At 37.2% G+C, this 27,349-nt stretch overlaps 1 protein-coding gene across 2 annotated transcripts in view; it reads right to left on the bottom strand.

Moving 5' to 3' along the window:
• Positions 1–701: 701 nt before the first annotated feature.
• LOC122299426 (alpha-galactosidase-like) overlaps positions 702–27,349 on the bottom strand; it is a 47,980-nt gene continuing 21,332 nt past the window's right edge. Inside the window, exons 2-15 of one of the 2 annotated variants that reach the window (XM_043109700.1) lie at positions 4,473–4,531; positions 4,314–4,370; positions 4,190–4,224; positions 3,747–3,850; positions 3,578–3,653; positions 3,399–3,457; positions 3,239–3,304; positions 2,833–2,916; positions 2,718–2,782; positions 2,558–2,640; positions 2,058–2,148; positions 1,904–1,953; positions 1,133–1,273; positions 702–1,018 (exon numbers count right to left, since the gene is read on the bottom strand). In XM_043109700.1, coding sequence (XP_042965634.1) covers positions 932–1,018; positions 1,133–1,273; positions 1,904–1,953; positions 2,058–2,148; positions 2,558–2,640; positions 2,718–2,782; positions 2,833–2,916; positions 3,239–3,304; positions 3,399–3,457; positions 3,578–3,653; positions 3,747–3,850; positions 4,190–4,224; positions 4,314–4,370; positions 4,473–4,531 — 1,057 coding nt within the window. In that variant the 3' untranslated portion in view covers positions 702–931. The remainder of the gene's footprint in view (positions 1,019–1,132; positions 1,274–1,903; positions 1,954–2,057; positions 2,149–2,557; positions 2,641–2,717; positions 2,783–2,832; positions 2,917–3,238; positions 3,305–3,398; positions 3,458–3,577; positions 3,654–3,746; positions 3,851–4,189; positions 4,225–4,313; positions 4,371–4,472; positions 4,532–27,349) is intronic. The other variant, XM_043109699.1, reaches the window with a different exon arrangement.

Genomic DNA, 27,349 nt, shown 5'->3' with positions numbered 1-27,349 from the left:
ATTTTATGACTGGTCTATTCTTCATTACTTTGATACTCTTTACAGACAAATATCTAAGAGATAACACTCTCTGCCTAAATAGAAACCCAATCTCACTATTCATAGAAAGAGATGACTCGACCTCTACAAACAAAAGTCTAAGAGACGAACTCTTTTTTTATTTTAATTAACAATAAGGAAACCAAAAATGAAAGTAATAAGATAGATCTAAAAGAAAGAAACAGATTACAGTTTGGACTAATTCCAGTAGACTTCAAAATCTGTGATAGCACGTGAAGACAATATGCTTGTCTCTTTTCAACCACAAAGGTTAGATTTGAAAGATATGATGGTGACGAGTTCGGTGATCTGATGTGTGTGGTGAGAAGAGCTACTTAAAGGGAGGACAACATGCAGATGTGGGCAGCGCATGAGGACTACGAGTGGTGATTTTTGCAAAACCATCACTTTCTTCTAAACGGTTTGCAGCTTTGGAGTATGCTTGTACCGCATGTGTCTCTCAGACGTTACCCGAAAAGCTATAGATCTATCTTTTTCAGCCTTAAATGAAGCAAAATAAAACTAATAAAAAAAATTATCTTGATAAACAAGGTTGGTAGATGGAGGAAGAAGAGAAAAGAGAGGTAGGAGGAGGAGGACGCCTTTGGCAAAAATCAGATCTAGAGTCCTTGGTTTTTTATGAGGGGAGGGGAAGGAGTAGATCTCTAAAATTGTAGTCTAGTATATTTTTAAAATTGAAGAATCGTTAGATGTTAATAAGTAGTTGGAGGGTACAAAACTATGTTTTATAGGTGCTTTGAAATGGAAAGCTCCACTACGTGTAATTGAATTTACCGGGCCATACAAAAAAAAAAAAGGAAATTACAAATCTTGTTCAAATATTATTGAACGCAAACTGCGAAGCCTTCAGTTCTCTTGGACAATCATAGCTTTATTGGGGAGTTAAAACGTACATTCGAGAAGCATGAGACTCAAGATCGGCAGAGAGTTGTCCGTCCACTAATGACTCAGTTGATTGCTGCACAATTCATCAAACAACCTCTTGATTACACTATTCAAGACTACAGATGACAAATCCCTTTTTCTTGGATGTTATATGTAACAATATGTGAGTGAATTATATGTATCTTACCTCCCATAAATCACGTGCACTAATCACTGTTGTTGATTTAAGGCCAATGTCAGACCAATTAGCAAAAACCCTAGCATTTGATGGCCCTCTATTCCACAGTACTACCGGTACCTTGCCATCACTGAGAGGACCAGCCCAAACCTATAGTTTTTATATAGAAATATATATATATGTAAGAGTAATCTTTAAGAAAAATATTTGGTCCACATGCAGGCAAGTTTTATACAAGAAATTTGCATGTTAATGTGGCTTAATGCAATCCCTCGGACTGTAAAACTCTTGTTACTATAAGGTAAATATGACATATTACATCAAAACCCATAAGTGAATAAACTAATTCCTTGTATAAGATTTACGTGTAGACTTAAAACGTATCTATGTTCAATGCTTGTTTTTGGAACTCCAACTATGGAGGGAGTATTGATTGATCAAATCTAACATTCAAAACATATATAATCACTAAGAAATTGGGTTTATTAGAACATGTGTTGAACGTAATTATTCAAGAAATGCTTTAGTTATAAAGAAATTTTATAAAAGTAAACTCATAAATTGATGTAGTTTGATGTGGTGTATCAGATTATAGAACTATTTTTCTTGTAAACTAGATCTAATATATCACATGAAAATATATCAATTTATGAGTTTATTTTTTTAAAATTATTTTGTGATTATAGTAATTCTCTTATTATTCTTAGGTAATCTTGAAATTGATGGAAAACATAGACTTTGTAAGAGATAAAAGAGAAGAATTAGATAAAAAAAGCATGCCTCGAGATCCCCATCCTTCTTGACTTTTTTCCCTTGAACTCCCAATTTGTCTGTCCAAAAGTACTAATGGTAAGCAATTTTAAATTTTCCTACTTTCTTTTGATAACAAATTTTCCTACTTTCCAATAGCTTTCATTATATCAATACTAATTACCTTGATTGACTGCGATAACTTCTTCATTGCCGAGTAATTCTAATGTCACATTGTCCATTGCTCGAATGTCGCACCCAATCAACAAAGGAGCCTATTCACATCAAAATATTAATTAATTAATTAATATTATTTTTCAAAGTAATACATTTTACACCATCAAATTATCACTATCTGCACATAAAATAGTTACATAAAATAATCCTCACAATATTTATTATTCTATATTTAATATTGTCTAAGCGAACCGTTCGGACAACTAAATTACTGAGATGTCTACTTCATGTATCTATGTCTCTCATACTCTAGACCTGAGAGTTCGATCAAGATCTCTAATGAATCAAGATCACTCTCAAACTAGCAAAAAAGTTAAAATATGTGAACTTTCTATGATCAACATGTGACTATCAAGATCTGTCATGTTACGTATTTAATTTTGACAAATTTGTGGAAGTTGAAAAATGTAATGAGTCAGTTTTAGGAATTCATGATATCATGTGTACCTTGGCTATTGCCCAAATGCTAAAATGAGCACGATACTCCTCTGTTGTCATGCCTCCATTTCCAACTTCAAGCATGTCCGGATCTGACGTCAATTATAACTTATATCAATATGGTTCTTAAAATATCAGGAAGATTACCAATTAAATAGGGTTTAATCACCATTCCACCCTCCAGGTCCAGCATAAGATGCCCATTTGTCATTTTGATCAGCACGTGATGTCATGCTAATAATTAGAAATAAGTAAAAGAGCATTATAATCAGCATCGATCTTACCTTTCCCACTTATCTTCGATGTCACCTGTTGTTCTCCAGCTATTTCCTATTTCAGCAGCCCAAGTGGCTGGGTCTTCTTGTCCCCTAAAATATTGAAACCAACCATTTACTTCCATATACTCACTTCAATGTTAAGCAGGGGAACCATAATTAATTGGCTGGGTCTTAGCTTCTCTTGTTGTAATACTATTTTTCTAAATGGCAAATGTTGCTTTTTGGGCACTTCAAATCAAGAGCAATGATAGATATAAATCTAAAGTGTTCAAGTCTTGCGCAGACCTTTCGTAAAAGTAGGAGATGCCACTTTTCTACAAAGAAACCATACGGGACTTATACAAATCATTATTCTAAAAACATAGAGCTTGATGCAAAAAAAAAAAAAAAAAAACTCTCAATTACTACTCACCATTCACAAAGAGAAAAGAAGATGGATCTCCCAGAATTCAATAAAGCTTGGCTCATTTTTGGATACCTGTTGCAACACATGTAGGTTGAGAATGCCTTATTATAATTTATAAACTAAAATCATGTGTACATTATATAGAATGACAATTAGTATATAATACCTTTCCTTTGGACTTGTGCCATCATTGTTACAATTATCATACTTCAAGTAGTCAATACCCTATTATGTGTAGGATAAATTACCAGTTATTAGCATCTCAAAATGGCACTACAAGTTAATATTTTTATAGCTAATATACCCTCAAAAATAAAATTAAATAAAAATAAATAAAAATGTTACCCAGGAAGCAAAAGTCTTTGCATCTTGTTCCTCATGGCCTAGAGATCCAGGCATAGTCCCACTACAAGTTCGAGTTCTACACTGAATATCAAGAAATAAATTGAGTACTGATCAAGGTATAGACTAGAATTAAGATCATTCTGGAAAATGAGCAAACATTAATTAATACCCAGCATCAGAGTAAATCCCAAGCTTCAACCCTTTGCTATGGACATAATCTGCTAATGCCTTGATTCCAGATGGAAATGTTGAAGCTTTTGGCACCAAATTTCCCTGCCATAATTCAACTTTATGAGAATCTATATTTCCAGTACTTACATGTAATCTATAAACAAATTATTCAAAAATAAATGCAAAATATATATGCACATTATAAATTTTTATCTGTACTTGTGCAAAAAAGCATCCACTTATTGAGGAGGACTCTTCATTAAGATAACATATGTAGAAAATAAAATTCTTGGCTATATAGCATATCATGCATAGAGAGAACTGCATGCTATGTTTACACAAGCTTTTGCTAAAGGCAAGTTACAATACTCTAACTTAGCAATGACAATATCATGTATAAAACGAGTAATTCTAGTGTATATATAGAATACATATATATACCTGAGAGTCTCTATTAAGTTCACCCCAGCAATCATCTAAAAGATATTGAAAATGTTAGAGGGTTAGCTTAATCGTAATTTGTACTACAGAACTGCAAAAATACAGAAATTCGTTGACGCCTTACCTAGATTTATGTATTCGTATCCTATTGCGGCGAGTCCCGATGACACCATTGCATCCGCTGTAGCCAGGGATTTTGCAGCACAAAGCTAGCTATGTGAGGAACTTCATCAAAGTCTAGTTTTCCCAAACAAATATCAATGTAGGTGATGACTACAATTACCTGTTTCTCTAATCAATTTCTCCCCAATTTGACAGTGAAAGTGGTTCCAACTATTCCATCTGACCAACATTTAAACTTCATAATGTATCGGCTAATTTACTTGTAAATTATAAGAAGTTAATGACAATTTAAACTTTCAATGGTAATGAAATAGGTTGCGTACAAAGGAATGATAATTATTAGCTTACAAGTTAGGAAAGCATATATACTTTCAAGTTTTTGATCAAATTTTATGATAATTTCGAAATCGAGTAAGAGGGAGATAGACAAAAGAAGCAGGCCCTACAATATATAAGCTGGTTGTTGTTTATGCAAATTTTTTAGAAAAACATTAAATATTCAATCGATATTGTAGGACAAACTTCATAGATATTGAAAATCAACTTCAATAATTAAATTAAGGAAAAAGAAATATTGAGAATTAATGTCAACTAATCTATTTGTTCATGATCAGTCTTTATATATGACTTTGAACCAAAAGACAATACTATTGATTATTTTATGAGGAAATATTTAAAGGTATCTTTGCATTTCTTTATGAGGGAAGGATTGGGGGTGGGATCGTTGTCGGCTGGGGTTTATCATTTGAGGGTGAAAAAAAAGAAAAAAAGGAAAAGAAAATGCAATTAATTTAATAAATGACAAAAATGTGGGGGTCATAAAGAAATTAGAAATGAAAATCCTTAGGCATCGTTTAGATAGTGAGTTGAAATTAAGTTTAAAAGTTGAATAAAATATCATTAGAATATTATTTTTTTAATATTATTATTATTTTGAAATTCGAAAAAGTTGAATTATTTATTGTATTTTGTGTAAAAATTTGATAAAATTATAATAATGAGATGAGATGAAACACTTTTAATATCCAAACCAAGCCTTAATTATCTATTAGGTAGGTTTATGTTGATAGAAATTAGGGAAAAAAGGGTAGCATCATGCAGTCACTTTGAAAAAAGTGAATAAATAATAGATCCACATGAAAAGAAATTAATTTTTTAATAGTTGACCATGCTCTTTTTCAATGTAATTGTACGGTATTTGTATACTCCACGACTATAAGTAGCATCACTTCAAATGGAATGCCTGATATGAAATTTGGATGATTTAGATCAGTTTCTAGCTGAACTTTTAAGTTTAGAGTAAGAGAGATCATATGAGGTTGGTCCTCTAGTAACAATTAATATCCTTGCGAGTTTTTTAAACAATACTCATTGTTGTAAGACCTATTTCATATGTTTATATCGTTCTTTCTCTCGATACATAATTACTAGGGTAATTTTAGTCTCATCTCTCTACTCTCTAGAGAGAATAGAGATGGTAGTGTTTAGTCACCAAAGTGTTCTAGTAGAGGAGGGTGGGTCTTGTCTGTTTTCATGAGTAGCTGGGGTTCTGGAGATAACAATGGAGCGATTACTGGAGTTATGGGGGAATTTTAAACTTAATGAAGAGGAAGATGCTGCTATTGAATTGGAGAGTGAAGAAACCATAGAAGATCTAAAGCAAAGGAGAAAGATGTTTCATAGGGAAGATATGGACAGACAGAACAATAGGAAAGATCATTGTGGAATCAATGATGGCCAAAATATAGAGGTTGAATAAGCTAGCCATTTTCCTAGATGTTGGGCAAAATGTATTTGTCATTACATTTGCCACTCAAGCTGAGAAAAGTAGACTCATGGAGGGGAGCTGGCTATTCAATAAACACTTGTTTGTGATTAACCAGTTTGATGGATTTATCCAATTGACTATGACGAAGTTTGACAAGACTGCTTTGTGGGTTCAGTTTCATCACCTACTACTGGTTGGCATGAATGGTGAGTGTGGAGAAAAAATGGGCAAGTCACTAGGGGTAGTGAAGGAAGTGGAGGGTGAGGATGATGATGTGGGATGGGATAGTTTTATGAGAGTGAAGGTTCTACTAGATCTATGTAAACCTCCAGCCAGAGGAAGAACAATCACTTTGCATGGCTTGAAGCACTGGATCCCATTACAGTATGAGAAGTTACCACGATTTTGTTTTATGTATGGGAGAATTTTACATGAAATAGAGGTCTGTCCCGAAGCTATTCAACTTAAAAATGAACCAACTCAATTTGGTTCCTGGTTTTGGGTGGCTTTGGATGGAAGAAGGAAGCACATACAACAAATGGGGGGTCCTATCACGACGGAGAAGCATCACAAACAGGTGTTTGGGGGTGACAGTGCAATAGAAAGTGGCTTTTCTCTGACAAGGGATCAAAATACTAGGTCAACTATTGTAGATGAGGATCACAAAAAGTCAGGAGGATATTATGGAGTAGATCGTGGGAGTATGTGAAAATGAGGAGGCTATTATAGGAAGTGAAAGGCAAGCGGAAGAGGGAGATGGAAATAATCAGAGCGAGCATAATTTGAGGGCAATGGCTATGTAGCCAAATGAGGTGATCTGGTAGTTAAAGAGGACTCTGGCTTAGGAAGAGCTTTAAAAAAGGCAAACGAAAATGGGAAGTGGAAAGAATATTAAGAGTCAACTAGAGATACCTAATGGGCCTGCTTTCTATGATCCAGTTCCTTTAAGCAGCTCATAGGCCCATCAACTTCCTTTACAGCTCATGCAGGGAAATCTGAAAACACGTTCATGGAAGAAAGGTGCAGTAAGAAGATAGTATCGATTGATAGCAGTTGTGGGATTGCTAAAAGCCATAATATGAAAAAACAGAAGCTTAATGATTCTAAACATGTAGCTTTGAGGGTAGTGGAGGAGAAAGACAGAGTCACCTTTGAAGAGATCGGTAGAGGCTGTGAATTAGCTCTGCTAGGAGCAATGATTCGCTTAAGCCAGAACTTCCATGAGCTTGGGAACCCACGGGGAATTTGTGTCTTTCATGACTTGGTCAAACGGAAGTTCCCAAGGTCATGTTTCTGCAAGAAATAAGACTAAATTAAGGTTGGGTTTGAAAATTGAATGGCAGTTAGCTATGAAGGTAGAAGTGGAGGAATTTCATTATCTGGAAGAAGGAAGTTCAGCTTACTATTCTTAACTACTCGAAGGCATGTATTCATGCTTAGGTTAAAGTAGAAGATGATACTATTTAACCATGGATCCTTACTAGAGTCTATGGTCACCCTGACACTACTAAAAAGCATGAGACTTGGGCCCTTCTTAGATCACTCAAAGTGGCTCAACACCAAGCTTGGTTAATAATTAGAGATTTTAATGAGATACTGGAGAACAATGAGAAATGTGGGGGTCAACAAAGGCCAGAAAGATAGATGTTGGATTTTAGAGCGGTTTTGGATGACTGTACACTTAAGGATATGGGCTACATAGGGCGCTAGTTCACTTGGGGAAACAAAAGGGAGCTCAATCATTGTATCAATGAGCGGCTTGACAGGTTTCTTACTAATTTGAGACTGTGCTCAAATTATCCAATGGCTCATGTGCAACATGGAACATCAGCCTACCTTGATCATGTGCCCATCATACTAAATATGAAATTTGAGAACCACCAGAGGAAGGGACAGAAGCTATTCAGGTTTGAGGCTATTTGGGTGGAAGGCTTAGATTGCAAAAGGGTTATTGAGGATAACTAGAAAGGGGAGTTAGGGGGGAATGAATTGAATACTATTATGAGGAAACTTGAGAGATGTGGAGAGAAACTAACAGTTTGGAACAATCATACCTTTGGACATGTCAAGAAGGGAATTGAACAGGTTGGAGCAAGATTGCAACTGTTGCACAGTTTTGATCCTGGCTGTCAAAATAGATCAGAACATAGAGTAGCTTGAGCTAAAATGCAGAAATGGCTAGAGAGGGAGGAAATAATGTGGAGACAAACATCAAAAGCTCTATGGTTGAAAGAAGGTGATATAATTGCAAGGTTTTTTCACAATAAAGCCACAAAGAGGAAAAAAAAGAATTTTATCAAAGGGATCAGAAATGCAAATGGGTTATGACTGATGAATGAAGACAGGGACAAGCTCATACTCGAGTATTTTAGTACTCTTTTCAAAGCATTTGAAGAGGCTAGCCAATTGGATTTTTAAGAGGGATTGAGAGGTAGAGTAGACACTGATATGAATGAGAAGCTCTCAAATGAGTTTGGTGAAGATGAAGTTAGCTTTGCTCTAAAACAAATAAACCCTACTAAGGCACTTGGGCCTGATGGAATGGCTCCAATCATCTATCAAAAATTTTGAGAGTGTTGTGGGTAAAGAAGTGACCGCTGCTGTTTTGATGGCCCTCAATAGTGGAAAGTTTCCAAGTTAAATAAATCACGCTTTCATCACTCTGATTTCCAAAAAGAGCAGCCTGAGTTTATCTCTAATTTTAGGCCTATAAGCCTATGCAATGTTATTTACAAGTTGATCTCAAAAATTCTGGCAAATAGATTCAAGGATGTCCTGCCAAACCTCATCTTCGATTCATAAAGTGCCTTTATACTTGGAAGGCTCATTATAGATAACATCCTTGTGGCTTTTGAACTTGTGCATTTCCTCATACAAAAAAGAGCTGATAAAAAAGGTTTCATGTCCTTGAAGGTTGATATAAGTAAGGCATATGATAGAGTGGAATTGGGAGTTTTTAGAGGCAGTCATGAAGAGGATGGGTTTTGATGTGAAATAGATCAATTTGGTTATGCTGTGTGTGAAGTCAGTTTATTTCTCAATACTAGTGAATGGAGAGCCAAAATCTCCTATATTCCCTACTCAAAGTTTGAGGCAAGGGGATCCCATATCCCCTTACCTATTTCTATTATGCACTGAAGGATTAATATCATTACTTCAACAGGCAAAAGTATACAAACAGGTCAATGGCATACAAATATGCAAGGCAGTCCCAAAGATTAATCACATTTTATTTGCAAATGACAATGTGTTGTTTTGTAGGGAAACTTTACAGACTAGTCTGATATACAGCATCTCCTCAAGCTTTATGAGAAAGCCTCTAGTCAAAAGGTGAATAGAGACAAGACCTTGATGGTGTTTAGAAAGAATGTTCCAAGTAGACAACAGGAGGAGATAATGGCATTTTGGGGGGGTCCAATAGTACCAACAGTATGAGAAATACACTGTACTTCCTCCTATTGTGGGTAGGGATAAAAAGAAAGCCTTCTTTGATTTGAAGCAAAAAGTATGCAACAAGCATAAAGGCAGGAAAGAGAAGTTGTTGTCTCTAGGAGGAAAAGAAGTTTTGATTAAGGTGGTGGTATTGGCTATCCCAACTTACATCATAAGCTGCTTCAAACTCCCAAGTACACTTTGCACTAAGTTGGAAAACATGATGGCTAAGTTCTAGTGGGGCCAAAAGAATTATGAAAATAAGGTTAGATGGGTAAGCTGGAAGAAAATGTGTGAGGCTAAAGCAAATGGAGGGTTGGGTTTCAAAACTTTACAAATTTTCAATCGGGCCCTACTTGCCAAGTAGGGTTGGAGGATAATGACAAAATACACATCACTGCTGCACAAAGTTTTTAAGCCCAGGTATTTCCCACACACAAGCTTAAGTGATGCAAAGCTAGGACCTGCCCCTTCTTATGTATGGAGAGGTATATGGGAGTCTAAGAAGAAGCTATTGAAAGGGTGTAGATGGAGAGTGGGAGATGGTAAGTCAATAAATATATGGATAGACTACTGACTTTTAGGCCATAAACTGATTTATAACTCCTCTCAAAGGGATGAGCAAGACTTTTCAAAAGTAGAGAGCCTTATTGATGAGGATACACGATGGTGGAATGTGGAAATGGTCAGAAGAATATTACCCCCCTCGAGAAGCAGGTGATGTTTTGAAGATTATGCTCAATGTAGAAAGGAGACCTGACTACCTTATATGGATAGAAATTTCAGTGTTAAGAGTGTATATAGGCATTTTTAGTCTCTTGATCATTATCGACAAGGTGGTGAATGCTCAAATGCTAAAAATCAGAGAAAGCTATGGAAGAAATTATGGCAGATGAAGGTTCCAAATAGAGTGAAATTTTTTGCATGGAGAGCCTACAAGAATGGACTTCCAACTCTGCAGAAATTGAAAAAGAAGCATATAATATAGAAGGCTTCTTGCAAGTGGTGTTATGAAGTGAAAGAGGATGTGAGACATGATTTATGCTCCTGCCCTTTAATTAGAGAGTCCTGGAAACACTACTGTCATGATCTTATGGCAATTGATGACAAAATGGATTTTTTGTAGATTGTATGGAAAGTCATGGTCAGAGGCAATAAGGGGCAGCACGAAATTTTTTTTCTATTGGCTTGGGGTTTGTGGTACAGAAGGAACCAAAAGGTGTATGAAGACAAAGTTTTAACACCTAAGTAAGTCATTGAACATGAGCTGATCTTAGTTCAAGAGTTCAAAGAAGCTAAAATACAAAAGCCCTCACAGCAGCTAAACAGTTGCATTTGGCAGCCTCCTCCCCACAGGGTGTTGAAGTTAAATGTTGATGGTGTCATTTTCAGTGACCAAAGAAGAGCAGGTGTGGGAATGATGCAGGTGGTGTGTTACTGGCTGCTAATAAGAAAGAAAATGAGGTGAATGATCCTATGGAAGTGGAGGTTACTTGCTATATTAAGAGGTATACAAGTCTGCATCCCCTTGGGCATAAATGAGCTTGTTGTTGAAAGCTGTGATTCACTTCTGATGGTTAATGAAATACTTGTTCCATGTGATTCAATGTCTTTATGGGGCAACTTAGTTTATGAGGTCAAGAACATGATGAAATTGATATCAAAATGTTCCATTCAGCATAATGGACGTATGGCTAATGAAGCAGCTCACACTTCGGTAAAATATGCCTAGCATCTAGATGACTTGATAATTTGGTGGAATTCTTTGACCGATTGTATCTCACAAATTATTTGGTATGAGTCTTTGATGTAAGTGTAGTTGGTTATGAATAAGATAATTATCTTTCTTTTAAAAAAACTACTAGGATAAAATATTTCAGTTACAAGAGAAAAGGAAAGACGATGCTTTGATTGATCAACTTCTTTGAAATTCAAGATTCAAAAGAAAATAAATTCAACTAAGTGATGTGTATGATTTTCAAATACTTCATGATACATTATATATCTTCTTTATTAGCTTTTTCTATATGCAGCGCCCAGTAATAATATATAAGGTGAACTACATGAAGAGGAACAAAACGGGAGGTGGTTGATCGTTGTTTATGAAGCACTGATGGATATATATATATATATATATATATAAGAGCGAGCTTCGAAAGCGTATGACCGAGAATACGGTTGGTTTTAAAGCTTAGTTGGAGGCTTGACTAAGCCTACCCCAATTCCAGAGACCTGGGTTTCTTTGCAAACGCGTAATATAGAATAGTGGCCTATTTTCTTTACTTAATGCATGTATCTGCCTTTATATTAGTGAGAATGATATGCACTGACTAGAGGATCACACACATCATTAATGATCAAATGAACGTAAAAGTCACGCTGACTTAATTGCAAAATCAACATTTGTTTGGAAAGTTGAGAAAATTTTATTTCATCTCATTTTATTATTAAAAATTTTTCTAAATTTTTATATAAAATATAATAAATAATTTAATTTTTTGATCAAATCTTAAAATAATAATAATATTAAAAAAATAATATTTTAATAATATTTTATTTAATTTTAAATTTTTATTAAAAATTATCCCATCTTATTTTACTATTTTTAAGACTACCTCAATTTCAAAGTCATTGCATTTATTTGCTAACGTGTAATATGGAGTAGGCCTATTTTCCTTACCTAATGTGTGTACCTGCTTTTATATTGAGAATGATGCGGACTGACTAGAGGATCACACACGTCATCAACCATATGAAAGTAAAAGTCGTGCAGGATTAATTGTAAAATCAATAGTGAAAACGTTTTATTTTATCATGTCTCGTGATTATAAGTTTTTTGAAATTTTTATATAAAATATAATAAATAATTTAATTTTTTGATCAAATTTAAAAAAATATATTAAAAAATAATATTCTAACAATATTTTATTTATTTTTAAACTTTTATTTAAAATCATCTCATCTTATTTTACTGTCTAAAATAGCCTTTAAAGTCCACCCCAATTCCAAAGTCATTGCATTTCTAATATGGAATAGTGGCCTATTTTTTTTACCTAATGCGTGTACCTACCTTTATATTGAGAATGATGTGGACGGACTAGAGGATCACACACATCATTGATCATATGAAAGTAAAAGTCATCCTGGATTAATTGTCAAATCAACACCTGTTTGGATAGTCGAAGCGTTTTATCTTATCTTATCTCATTATTACAACTTTTCTAAATTCTCACATAAAATATAATAAATAATTCAATTTTTTTAAATCTTAAAATAATAATAATATTACAAAATAATATTCTAGTTGTTGACATCGTGTTTCGTATGCCTATAGGCCTAGGTCTCAAAAGTTCGAGTCTTCAGTGTCGTAGCATGCGAATACAGAAAAGGGATCAATGGGAGGTGGCCCTTAGGTGGCCAAGGGAGTCTCCGATGCCTAAGTTAATAATGTTCTCGGAAAGTATGCTGGAGAATAGAGAGAAGTAGAGAACTTAGAAAGCATAACGAGTATGTAGAGCGTAACCCCAAATTTTGGGTTCCCTTTTATACCTTGCCTCGAGGGCTAAGTAGCCATGTCTTACGGTTGGGGGGAGAGGTGCCCTTCTGAAGTCCCTTGTCCCATACCTATTTAATGCAGCGTGACCCTTTAAGCAATGCATTTAATATGGCGTGATTTTTTGGTGAGTGTATTTAATGGGGCGCGATTCTCTGTTTCCTTTTTGGGGGTCCCATCAAAATGACTTGTTCTTCTTCCCCTTTCAACAGGGCAGCTTTCCCGTGCTCCTCAGATAGCAGACTACCCTCCGTCTCAAAGCCTCAAATCCCTTGGGTAAGCCACCAAGTGGCTCGGTGGGTATAGGCCATTGGGTATTAGGCTCAACCTTTGGGCCTTTTGGGCTTGGAAAAAATTTTCCTAACAATTATCTCATCAATTCTCATCAGATTAGGCCGATAGGAATTTATCTTACTTCCCCGTCTCAATATTGTTACTTGTCATTTTATACCCAGTTGCCCAAGGTGAGATGACACTATTACCCCTTGATCCTTCCACTCGTCGGGTCTTTATTCCTCTTCCTGCCGCTCAATTCAACCCCTTGATCCGACGTTCTAGAGCAGTGTTATGCTGGTCACTTCTGGCGATTGGAGGCCTCTCACTACCTTCTATAATTGCTAATCTCTGCCTACTGCATACCTGACATAGTGCTCTTCAAAGCTTCTAGGCCCTGCGAGAGGGCCAAAATCTCTAATGGTTTGGCATCACGCATCGCTCTTTTTCTCAGCATGTTCTCTTACACGTTGAGGCTACTCTTCCCTCGCCCAATTGGGCAAATTGGTTGTGCCGAGTTCCCGATTAGGGCCCAATGAGACATCATTCCCATGCGATAAGGACATGCATCCAATAGCCACTCCCAATGAGCTGCACTGCATCACTATCGTTAAGAAGTGGGTGAGACAGTGACCCTTTCTTGTTCACTCAAAGGTCCTTCTCGGGGAGGATAACCTAGCGCGTATCTTCCTCTCATTGGTCACACCATCCATTACAGCTGTGGCACTTTCATTCGTCCGCCTAAGGCCTCACCGAAAAATGCACTCCGAGCCTTCCCTTCTAGGAGAAGGGGAAGAAAGCTTGCTTAGAGGTAGGCAGGGCTGGCAGTGATCCTGTGTCTCTATTGGGCCAATCTTTAGGGCCAGTCGGCATCCAATAGCCGAGGCCCGTAGCGCCTATCCAAAATCCTACATCTCCAGTCCTTTTCGTGGAGCTTGCTCGCAGGTTGGGAGAAGGGTAGTCTCTTGGCCTTAGTATGCCTGTAGCAACTCCTTCTTCTATTGCTCTAGTCGTCGAGCCTATGGTGGTTTTCAACTCAAGGGTGCCCACAGTGCCTGCGGAACCCTAGGACACGACTCGAAAGGGCAACTTAGTTTAAATGCAGTTCTGGAGGGTTCTTTTAGATGAGGCCTCTTATCAATCACACATGGTGGAGTTGCCTCCTGAAGCCAACATTGAGATGTCACCCTCTTTGGTGTCCACTACTTGGTTTATGGTCGGGACCCTCGATTCTGAGAATGCCTATGGGGACTTTGTGGACCTGGTGTGGAGAATATGTCAGCTTGAGGGTCTTCCCATGGTGAAGCTTTTGCAAGTGGTATATTGGCCACAATTGCTACTGCTCGCCTCCCAGTTGGGCTAGTTATCTAGTTTCTCGAGGAGGCTCATTAATCAGTTGTTAAGTCTCCTGTGCCCACCTCGCCAACTGTCAGGGGGATTTTGGTTGCTGCTCCAACGTCCAAGGAGGCCAGCTCGCATGCCTCAGGAGAGAGGATGGATCACTTGCCTTCCTAGGTCGACCTACTGCCCCCGACCGAGGTCTTCCCATCCCTTCGACCAATGGGCAAGAAAGAGAGGCTTTGGGTGATGCTAACAGTGCTAGGTTGGACCAATGATCACCTTCCGTAGGTGGCTTGGTAAAGGCTATTCCCACGTCCCCTGGTCTTGAGGGCAAGACTATGCAGGTGGAGGCCTTGGTGCTGGTGGCTAGATCTTTGCGGGGCCTTTTCTCCAAGGTTTTCTTCACTTTGTCCTGCCCTTTTCTCGCTTTGTTTGTCTTTCTTTGTCCTCTTGTTATCACTTTATTGCTACTTGTCATGGTAGGTTGTAGGGAGCTGATAGGTTGGTTGACTTTATCGTGAGCAACCAGGAGGCAATTTAGAAGGAGAATCTAGAGCTTCAATCTATGGTGATGATGACTCTCCACTATGCCAACGAGGAGAGGGAGGAGAGAAGCTGCCTAGAGGCAAAGCTCATGATGGCTAGGGGACGAGCCATGACTACTCAGGAGTCATTAGGTCATCTTCAAGTGGAGAATGAAGAGCTGAGGGGCCTCCGCGATTCTAATACTCTGGGTTTAAGCTATTGGGAGGTGAGTGCTCATCCCTGTCGATCTCCTTGAAGGATCGAGAAGACTAGTTGTCGGTGGCCTAGACCAAGATCGTTGCCCAGGATGTGATCATCAGAGACTTTCGAAGTGATTTGACTTAGGTGCAGCAGGTTGCAACCTGCATAAGCGACTAGCTGGGGAGGGCCCTTTACATTCACGACGATGCTTGGGTATGCAAATATCTTAAGAGGATGCAGGACCATGTCATCTTAAATCCTAAAAAGAGTTCCAGAGCATTGGAGGCCCACTTGAGGGCTGTCAATCTCAAGAAGCTTGATTCTGATCTCACTACCCTTAATCATGCTGGCGAAATTGGCCGGACAATGATCCTTGATGCCTTCTCTGCCGCATATGATTCTCCCATGGATCATCCTCCCGAGGTTGTCGGACCTCGAGGAAGACGGTCCTGAAGGTGCTAAGGTCAACCCTTTCGGGCACTTGGCAAATCTGGATGCACCTGAGGTGGGCTCTGTTGACTCTGAAATGGACCCTAATGCCTCCCTTGATTGATTTTGCTTTTCTTTCTTATACTTAGCATGATGTAAATCCCTCCTTGTTAATATCTAATTTGTAAGGATCGCTATGCTCAACATTCTATTATAATTGTATACATACTTTGCTTCTCGTTGCATTGCTCCATGCTTTCCATTCTCTCATGTCCAACTTGTCGAGGTTGTCTATCCACTCACTGTACTTATTTGTGAGGTGTTCCTCCTTCGAGGAGGGGGTCTTGCACATTGCATTTTACACTTTGTACTTCTGACATATGGTAGTCTTAGGCTTCTAGGCAAAGCCTGTTTGGCAATTGATGTGTCACATGTGAATTCCCGTGGGCTTTGGGTAGTTATATGTTGATGCTCACCCGTTATACTCTTCTTGCATTAATGGTACCAAATGATATTTACTGGGTATGCCGTGAGATCCATGTTTCGCCAATTGTGAGATTCATGCTGTATTTGAAAGGGCCATGGGATACACACATTCTCAAAATCTCAAGGAGTCAATCGTCGTGAATTGCCTATATAAGTCCTTCCTACTCAGTGGGTTGTCATCATATTTTCCCTCATACCCTTCAAGCATTTAGGGCCTTTCTGTCTTCATTGTGTGGGTTTTACCTAGTGAGTTCTAACTCTAATGAGCCTTTTGGCTCTGGGCGAGGCTTCTTGTATGAAAGCTTGCCATAGGCTCGCATTGAAACAGATGCTCAGTGACTCTTTACGATGTTCAGAGGAAACTTTTTCTAAGGTCATGTTGTTCCTTGTCACTTGAAGATGCATTGTAGAGGTGGTGCAGCCTAGGCTTCATGGCCACGTTGTTCAATGGTTTTTCCTATCTCAAGACTCACCATGCAATCCATGTTCCATTATTACATCATGATCCGTTTGTTTAATCAGGTCAGACTAAGGCCTCTCACTCAAGCTTGGTTGGTGTAGGAGGAAAAGGAAGCCCTAGTCCAGGTCTAGGGTCCCTGCTGGGCTCTACTTAAGCTTGACACATCGTTGAAATCCTTGATAGCGATGATGATCATGCTCCAAGAATCTCTTGTCTACAACTTCTACTAGAAAATGCTTTACTCTGACAACAGCTTTTTTGGTGGAAGTCTCAAAGCTAAAGGGTCTCGAGGTGGATGAGGTGAGAATGCCCTCCGGCTTCTATCTTTCATATACTTCTGGGATGGTGCAAGAGAGCGTGTGCCTCTGGGCGACCTTGCCTACTATGATTTTGCCAATGGATTATTTTCCTTTTTCAATTGTACACATTTGTTTTTTCTTCTTGTAAGGTCCTTTGCAAGGATGTTGTAATCTTCCTCTTTGTAAACACTTTGATCGTTAATGAGTAAACTCTTCCTTGCTTATATTCCCGTGTTATGTTGTCTTCACTTCCTTATTGTCTGTTTGCACTTCGCGCATACCCTTCAGGAGTGGCTAAGTGTTGAGCCTAAGATGGTACTACTTGTGCTGGGGGCTTGGCTCTCTCTTTCCCTTGTGAGTGAGTGGCTTCCCACCTACGAGTGCAGGTCAGGACGTTTAGAGCTACCCCACCTTGTCGTTTTCCCAATCCGTCAAACCGGGGAGGGGTAGTCGAGGGGCCTATAAGGCCGTAAAGACTCAGACCATTAGGGGAACGTTGAGCAGCACTTAAGGCTAAACTTATCTCTTTGACCCTTGCACTTGGCTTGGCCAAAAAGGGTCCAAGTGGCATGTGAAACCAAGCTGGCACAAATAATTTGACGGAGCTCAAGCGGCCTATAAGGCTAAGCTTGCCCAAATTCTCTTGCAGAGGTCAAGCAGTACTTATGTTGAAACTCACATTGTTGACCCTAGCGCTTGGAGAGAGAGGTCCAGTAGCATGTAAGGCCAGGCTTGCCCAAATGCTTTGACGAAGATCAAGTGTAGGGATAGGCTCGCCTCGTTGATCCTCGAACTTGGTGAGAAGGGGCTGAGCAGCATGTAAGGCTGGGTTTGTCCAAATACTTATGTGGAGGTTGAGTAGTTTTTGGGCTGAAACTCACCTCGTTGATCCTCATGCTTGGTAAAAAGGGGCTAAGCAACATGTAAAGCTGAGCTAGCCCAAATACTCTTGCAGAGCTCAAGCAGCATTTAGGTTAAAACTCGCCTCGTTAATCCTCATGCTTGGTGAGTTGGGGTTGAGCAGTATGTAAGGTCGGGTTTATCCAAATACTTCTGTGGAGGTCGAGTAGCACTTAGGCTGAAACTTGCCTCGTTGATCATTGTGCTTGGTAAAAAGGGGCTGAGTGGCATGTAAAGTCGAGCTAGCCCAAATATTCCTGCAGAGCTCGAGCAGCATCTAGGCTGAAACTCGCCTCATTAATCCTCATACTTGGTGAGAAGGGGCCGAGCAGTATGTAAGGCCGGGCTAGCCTTGTTGACCCTCGTGCTTGGCGAGAGGGTCTGAGCGGCATGTAAGGCTAGGCTTGCTCAAATACTTTGACAAAGGTCAAGCGGCAGGTAAGGCTAGGCTAGCCTCGTTGACCCTTGCACTTTGCGAGAGGGGCCGAGCGGCATGTAATGTCAAGCTTGCCCAAATATACCTGCAAAGGTTGAGTAGCACTTAGGTTAAAACTCGACCCATTGATCCTTGTGCTTGGCAATAAAGGGCCGATCGTTTGGGTATGCTGTAGAAGTCAAACCATTGCATGGACAATCATTGACGTTCACTAAGCTGAGCTGTTTGGCTGGTATGTGGTGTAGCTTTGAGGCGTTATCCATTGGAGGAGACAATCTTTGCACAGTTTTGTTGGGAAGTTTTAGGACTAACCCACACTTTGCCAAAGAAGGGGTAGGGGTGACTCAAGCCACACCCTCCCCATTAACACCCTAGGGGAGGTAATTAGTCGACGGCCTTATAGTTGAATTATTCTTCACCATGGTGAGACAGGATGAGTTGCTCAAGCAGCCTTGGGGCTCGACCCACTCTCGTTCGTGGGGGTAGCACAAAGGTTATCCCAAGTGTAGAAGGATGTCGTGTAATAATTAGGAATAAAATTTCTAAATCGTCTCCTCAGGGAAAGTTGCTTAAATCCAAACTCGTATAAAATAGAGAAAAGTTTTACAAACAAAAGTGGTGATATGTACAATGAATGGAAGAGTGTAACAAAAATAAAAAAAATGCACTAGTCATAAACTAGATTCATATTTTTAGATAGTTTTTAGTGTCGAAATGGAATATAAAAGACTAACAAATTGAAATTAACAATTAAAAATTTAAATACATTAAACAATTTTAATTAATCTAAAAATTAAAAAATAAACTAAAATTATTGAAATCCTAATTAACCTTTAATCAATCTAAAACATAATTGTAATGTATATTTAATAGAAGTTTAAAGAAACAAGAAAAATAACTGACATAAAATAAAATAAACAACAAATAAAATGCTCAAACTTTTAATTCAAAAATATCATGAATAGACCACAAACTTCGAATTGAAATTAAATAAAAGGTGGGGAATAGAAAGAGCAAGCCAAATGAATGGAGATTGAGATTGAAAGCAGTGGAAGAGCCTAGACTGTAGTAGCAATTGGACCCTTTAAGGAGCTCTTCAATGCACTGCAATTCCTCAAAGTGTATATTGCCGTGAGGCATGAATTGAATCTCCAAAAGAAAAAATACGTGCAGCGTGAATTGAATCAGAAACTAAAAGAAGCAATTTTTTTTCTCCTGTGCGGCGTGAAAAGGCCAAAATAGCTATGTGTGGCGCCCTAATGCTCTCCAAGGAAATTAAAATAATACGTGCAACTCAAAAGTCTCCCTTTTATATGGTTCTGTGTGGTCCCCTTCAATCCATGCGGCTTGAATTAATTTGATAAACCAAAAGCACTTCAGTCCGTATGCATGCAATTCCCTTTTATAAATGAAAAACCATTTCTTAGCCTATATAAAAATAAAAAATAATTAGAAATAAAATAAAATAAAAACAAAGAATATAATATTAAAAATATGTTATATATGTAAAGGAACATTGTCTAATTAACTTGCAAGTTATGATATTAAGCAAAATTCATGTTGTTTATCAATTTAAATCACAACTCAGATTTATGCATCTTAATCATTATTTTATCTAAAACTAATAATAATGTAATGAAAGAATTAAAATATATTGATTCTAAATGTATAAAAATATGCAATATTTCAAATCAGCGACTGGACCCATACCTTCCATTGGTGTCACAGGGAAGGTAAGTCATGTTCAGGCTAGCACTGTATCCACTCTTCATCGTGGCAGGATGGGGTAACTCATTTAAGAAGCCTCAAGGCCTAACCCGCTCTCCTCTGCTGGGGAGGTTGGGCCACTGGAGGGCTAAACCTGCCTGTTGACCCATACGTAGACGTAGTCTATTTAGGCAGTTTACGACTGTACCCGCTCCCGTCTGTCGAAGCTCACGAGAAATGTAAATGTTCAGCAGCTAAATGATGGCCCGTACTCCACCGTGGGAGAGATAAACTAGCTTTCGACATTACACCTATCCCTTTGGTACCCCGTAGAGAGGTAATCAACCCATAGATCAATCCACCTATAGTAATTCACAAAGCGTGTGTGTGTTCCCCAAGGCATAACCATCTTACCACTAACCTTGACATATGCAACATCAAGAAAGTCTCAAGAAAAAGTTCAACTCTATAACTTACATGTATAATAGTGTTTTGTATAAGGGCTTTCACTTTGGAGTTAACAAGTAGAGTACATAATCACATGGAGATTTAGATAATTATGAATAAACAACAAATAAGTATTGATCTTATGATAAGAACATTAACAAATGAGAATTCAATCATTCTTTCTACAGGCTTACTTCGGATCAGAACGGTCAAAAAAATATTGTATGTGGCTTAGGTTAGGCTATATGAAAAAAAAAAATGAAAGAAAATAATTCAAAAACTTCAAAGTATATATCTAAGGAATCTTATTAAACATATCATTTAATGCAGCATGGTTTTTTGGTAAGTGCATTTAATGCGGCGTGATCCTCTATTTCATCTTAGGATTCATTCCTGTCAAGATGGCTTGTTTTTCTTCTCTTTTTGTCGTGGTAGCTTTCTTGTGCTCCCAGGATAGTAAATTCTTTTTGCCGTGGTAGATGGTTCGAGAGCCCTTGGGTGGGCCACCAAGTGGCTCAATGCAGGGCACAAGCCTCTGGGTATTGGGCTCCACCTCTAGGTCTTTTGGACCTAGGAGAAAAACCCCTTAACACTAATAATAATTTATTTAACTTTAAAATTTTATCTAAAATCATCTCATCTCATTTTACTATCCAAACCAACCTAAGTCAACCCTAATTCTAAAGTCATTGGATTTCTTTGCTAACACGTAATATGGAATAGTGGCCTATTTTCTTTATGTAATGCGTGTACCTTCATTTATATTGAGAATGATGTGCACTGACTAGTGGATCACACACATTATTGATCAACTGAAAGTAAAAGTCAAGCTGGATTAATTGCAAAATTAAAACCCATTTAGATAGTGAAAGCATTTCATCTCATTATTATAACTTTTTAAAATTTCTATATAAAATATAATAAATAATTTAATTTTTTCAAATCTTAAAATAATAATATTCTAATTGTTAACGTTGTGTTTTGTATACCTATGGGCCTGGGTCTTAGCTTGAACCTGGACTAAGTCTACTCCAATTCCTAAGTCTTGGGTTTCTTTATGAATGCATAACATAGAATAGTGGCCTATTTTCTTTACTTTTTTTGAAAAAAAAAAAAAACATCAACTATCATTAACTTAACAAGGGGTTACAAGTGATAAGTTGTCTGAACAGATAACCATTTTTTACTACATCATTTGGAATTGGGATTGCCTCTTTGGCAAGATTATGGACATAAACATTGCCTAATCTTTTGACATGAGACACCCTCCAACTAGCTAAAGATGAAAGCCTAGTTTTTGTATCACTAATGATCATTCCCACTCTGTCCCATTTATCTAGTTGTTGTTCTATTCCCTTTAGAGGATCCATTAGACTTGGTTTTGAGAATTTTTTGGTAGCCAACACTCTGCCTTCATGATCCCGAGCCACTAGACCAAAGCCTACTCTTCCTCTTCCTTCACTCAAACTTGCATCCCAGTTAATTTTGATAACCCCTAAAGGTGGAGATTGCCATCTATTATTTATCTCTACAATCCTTCGATTCTGTGTTGTTGGTTTTTTATGTGCAGCTTTAAATTCTTCAAAAGATTTCCTTGCTATCTTGGCTAAAGTATTTGGGTGAATAAATGAGTTTTCCAAAACAAACGGATTCCTTCTATACCAAATGTTTCTTGCTATTATTGCAAATAGTGTCATTGTATCTTGATCACATTTTGACATTAGTGCCTCAACGGATTCACTAAGACTTTTTGACTTGATAGAACATTTTTGTAGACCAAATGAAGCATGACTCCACACATCCATTGATGAGGGACAATTCCATAGAATATTTGCCACATTTTCTTCCTTTTTTCTGCATATAGGGCACTTAGGAGATTCAAAAATTTTCATTTTGGCCAGGTTCATTCTTGTGGGTAATGACTCAAGGCAGGCTCTCCACATGATGTTCTTAGCTGCATTCGAGATTTTAAGCTTCCAACAGTTGGTCCAATCTGCATTCTTAGTAATTGAAGATGATGGTTGACCTTCACTCATAGTTTTCAGCTCCATTTGAAGATGATATGCACTTTTCACATTGAAGGCTCCATTTTTTTTTTCCTAGCCAAATTAATTTGCACCAAAGGAGCTAATTGGGATTTTAAGAATAGTTTCAGCCTCATTTTCCTCAAATACTTCCCTTATCAAGTCCTTATTCCATTGTTTTTCTGAATGGTTGATAAGATTTGCTACTTTAGCCTTCCTCGACAACACCTGACTTGTAGATTGGACCTTGTATGATGATGGACTTGGAAGCCACCTATGCTGCCAAATGTATGTGCTCTAGCCATTGACAATCCTCCAAGCTGATCCCTTTCCAATTAGGTGTCTAGCTAAGCAAATGCTTCTCCATATGAATGATGATCTAGACCCTACTTTTGCTTTCAAGAAATCCATTTTGTTGAAATATTTCTCTTTAAGGACCTGTGATTCTAGTGATTGAGGCTATTGCATGATCCTTCATACTTGTTTGGCTAACAATGTACTGTTGAAACATTCGAAGTCTTTGAATCTCATTCCTCCTGCACTTTTTGCCTTTACCATTTGGTTCCATGATACCCAGTGTGTCTTTCTTTCTATTTGTTGTTGGCCCACCAAAAGTTTCTCATAACTTTATTCAGTTCTTGAAGAAAGTGTCTTTGGCAGTTTAAATACCCCTATATAATATGTTGGTAGTGCTTAAATAATGGCCTTGAGTAATACTGCTTTTCCCGCCTATGATAGGAGTTTGTTTTTCCAATTGCTCACTCTACCTCTTACTCTACCCAAGATTCCTTTGAAAGCCTGACACTGTGATTTGCCTATAAAGGTAGACAAGCCAAAGTATTTTCATGGCTTTGAGTAGCTCTAAGGCCTTTCATGTCAAGTATATGATCTTTAGTCATCTTCTTAGTATTTGCACCGAAGAATATTGAAGTTTTCTCCTTATTGAGTTTCTATCCAAAGCCTATTTCAAATAAGCTGTCATCTGCAAAAAGCAACTGATTAATGCACAACTTACTCCTATCTGTGAATTTGCTTTAAGGCTTTAGCTTGGTACAAGAGGCAGCTCAAAGCTTCTGCTACCAGGATAAATAGATAGGGAGATAAGGGATCTTCCTGTCTTATTCCCCTAGTAGTTTGAAACCATGATTGAGGAGCTCCATTGATAAGTAGGGAGTAAGACAGTTGAAACACACTTCATTACCAATTCAAACCATCTTGGGTTAAAACCCATCTTTTTCATTGCGACTTTCAAGAAGTTTCACTCCACCTTATCATATATTTTGCTCATGTCAAACTTCAAAGACATGTATTCCTGTTGTCCTTTTCCTTTAGTTCTCATGGCATGCATGGCCTCAAAAGCCACAATTACATTATCTATTATTAATCTGCCTAGTACCAAGGCACTTTGAGTGAGAGATATGATTTAAGGCAATATTGTTTCCAGTCTGATGGCTAGGACTGTTGACACTATTTTTTATATGACATTGCATAAAGATATTAGCCTAAATTCAGTGACTAATTGAGGATTTTTGACCTTAGGAATCATAACTATATAAGTCTCATTGATACAGGTCAAGTCACGTTCAAGGTTTAGGATGTCAAGGGCAGCTCAAGTTATGTCTTCTCCCACTATGTCCCAATGGTTTTGATAAAATATTGCGGAGAATCCATCAGATCCGAGAGAACCTAATGGATTCATTTGAAATAAAGCTATCCTTACCTCAGTCCCATTGAATTCTTTAGTTAAGTGCCTATTCCAGAATTAAAAGCAAGAGAAATACAGGAAAAAAAAAGGGAGAGATTTCACATTCATAACCATTTTCTTCGCATTCTGGTATGGAGTTAAAATAGCATTAAAAAGGAAAAACTTGAAATTTTGTTTCACAAGTAAACCCAAAAACATGAGGGAGATATCAAACTGCATAACTAACACTGAAAAAAAAAAAAAGAAAAAAAAGAAGAAGAAGAAAAGGATGGATTTATTCAAAATTCCTGAGTCAAAAAACACAAAACTAGTGCAACCCAAAAGATAGAATTGGAAGAAAAAAGAGGGAGAAAGAGAGAGATTTTCCAGGAGAAAGAGAAAAGAGAGATTTGCTTTATATTTGGTGGTCTTCTCGCTGAAGAAGAAACTTTACTCTACTACTTTGCTCTGCTCTTCCTTTTTGTTTTCTTGTCTTTTGGTTTTCATTTTTTTATTCCACGTACGCAATCGTTTACCCGCCGCTTGCCCATCCCGCTTGTACCTAGCATAATTGTTAAAAAACTTTACAATTATAATTTTGAGTTATATTAATTTGTAAGTTTTCTTTCATAGCATTATCGAGTAAACCAACTATTTCTTAGATAGCTTATTCGTGGAAGTCTTTGTTGGTATATTATGGTCTTATTTGAATTTTGAAAACTATATTATGGCCTTATTTGGATTTGGAAAACTATATTATGGCCTTATTTGGATTTGGAAAACGTTTCATCTTATCATTATAAATTTTTTAAATTTTCACACAAAATATAATAAATAATTCAACTTTTTTAAATCTCAATTTAACTTTTTCAAATCTCAAAACAATAATAAATATTTTATTCAACTTTTATATTTTATTTAAAATCATCTCATCTCATCTCTAAATTAAAACCAGCCCATATGTAAGAACAAGAGAGATGTAGGGTTATCATCTATGGCAGCTGTTAATTCAAGCAAGCTGATTATTCTTGGTATTGCGGGCTCTCGACCTGGAAGACCTTGTACTTTTGGCTGTAATTTCATCCTTCGGGGTCAGCATCATCTTAGGCTTAGCAATTGTTTCTATTTCTTTATCTGGACCATTTGTGAACATGATCATGTTTACTTAATTGTTTCTCATTTATCATGCATTTCACGAAATCCCAAAAATAAATATTAATCTCGTATACCTCGATCATAAACATTTTTTTTTAATGAGATTTACTACTTATTTGGACAAATCTCAATAAAAATGTCCTAACCAGTAAAGATTGGCAACCAGATCAGCACTCATTGGTCAATTTTCCTATACGATCATAAGTCTGATAGTTATAAAAAGATTTTATAAAAGTAAATGTAAAAATTGATATAATTTTATCTGATACGTTATATTTATTTTATAATAAAAATAGCTTAATTTACAATCTGACGTACTACATTAAACTAGTGGAAATTTTTTTAAAATTTTCAAATATTGTTTAAACCCTCTTAAACATTTAAATAAATAAAAAAAATTACAAATTCATTAAAAAAAATTCTTAACCTAAAAAATAGATTTAGTACAAATCCTCGATAAGATTTATAGGTGGAATATCATTTCCCATTTTTGAATATCTAACTCAATAACTTAAATGCATGGGTCAGCTTTTAAACTAGATTTGCAAGTGACAAAACAAAAGAATTAGTTTATTTATACAAGAAAATATAAAAAATTATTTTTCATGTTGATTCCTTTACTATAGCATTCAACCTATGGTATAGAAGAAATATGGTTGTTTTTCAAAGCAAACACATTGCAGCTTGTTAAAAATGTGTTTCACGCCACCAACAGTACGGATAACCTATAATGAAATGAGAGGGGTGTATAGGATGCCTTTGGAACTCCAATATCTAAGTTAGAGAGAATGGGTCTCAATATAAGTATATGAATTGATGTAGTCAATGTGTTAGCTTCAGGTGTTATTTAAAAGAGCGTGATGACGGTGATAACGACTAATCTCCAAAGTTTATCCCAAAAGCTTTTTGTGTAAATGTGAGTGATCACTTTCCTAATCAGTCGGATGTATTATGTATTCCCATTATCTACAATACATATTAATAAGACCAACTCTTAGGCTCATAGTTCAGCCCCTAGTGCCTCAGATTTGGCCCCTTTAATATGTGGGCTTACTTCTTCGAGGCCCTAAATATCCCTTCTAGTTATCTTGCTAATTTCTATCGTGCTTGTGCGTTGAAAATTCACTAGCTAGTACTTTCCTTCTACCCTGCTAGCTCTAGACAGATGGCAACCCCAAGAATGATACCCTGCTGGGGGTTTAAGCTAACTAGGATACGAGCTTTTGTAAATTTAAGTTCCCTATACGTCTGAGACATGACACACACCATCTGTAACTGTTCACGCACTTTAATCCTTTTTTTTTTCTTCAAGAATGATAACCAACAATGTTGTCATCCATTCACCTTCTTAAGAATCCCTCATTATTTCTTTCTTTCTCCAACAAGCTTCAATTCATCCCCAACTTGTTAGATGATCAAGCGCCATCGATTTACTAGATTGGGCACCTAGGTTGAGCTTAGGCCACTATTATGTGGTTGGTGTCAGTTGCCACCACAAGCAATGGCTAAATTAATTTTTTTTAATGGTTATTCCAACCATTTTTTGGCATGGTAGCCACTACTAGTAGAGACTGATTATTACTACCACCCCGAGAGACGTTTGAAGTAATGGTTAGAGACAATCTTAAAATTAATTAGTATTAGTGGTTTTTGGATTCAAACTTCATATTTTAGAGTTTCTATTATAATTTTACGTAGTCTAATATATATTTTTTTAAGGAAAACTATCGTCATTTATTCATCAAGAAATTTATATCTATAATCGGATACATTCTAAGATGTCTCCATATCAAACATGATATCATAAACCAAAATAATGCACTTGGAGCTCCTCCAATACATTATTTGATTTTATGACTGGTCTAGTCTTCATTACTTTGATACTCTTTATAGACAAACATCTAAGAGATAGCACTC

This window comes from Carya illinoinensis, chromosome 16 (assembly GCF_018687715.1).
Source record: "Carya illinoinensis cultivar Pawnee chromosome 16, C.illinoinensisPawnee_v1, whole genome shotgun sequence".
NCBI lineage: Eukaryota > Viridiplantae > Streptophyta > Magnoliopsida > Fagales > Juglandaceae > Carya > Carya illinoinensis.
This window is presented reverse-complemented; position numbering and strand designations above follow the sequence as displayed.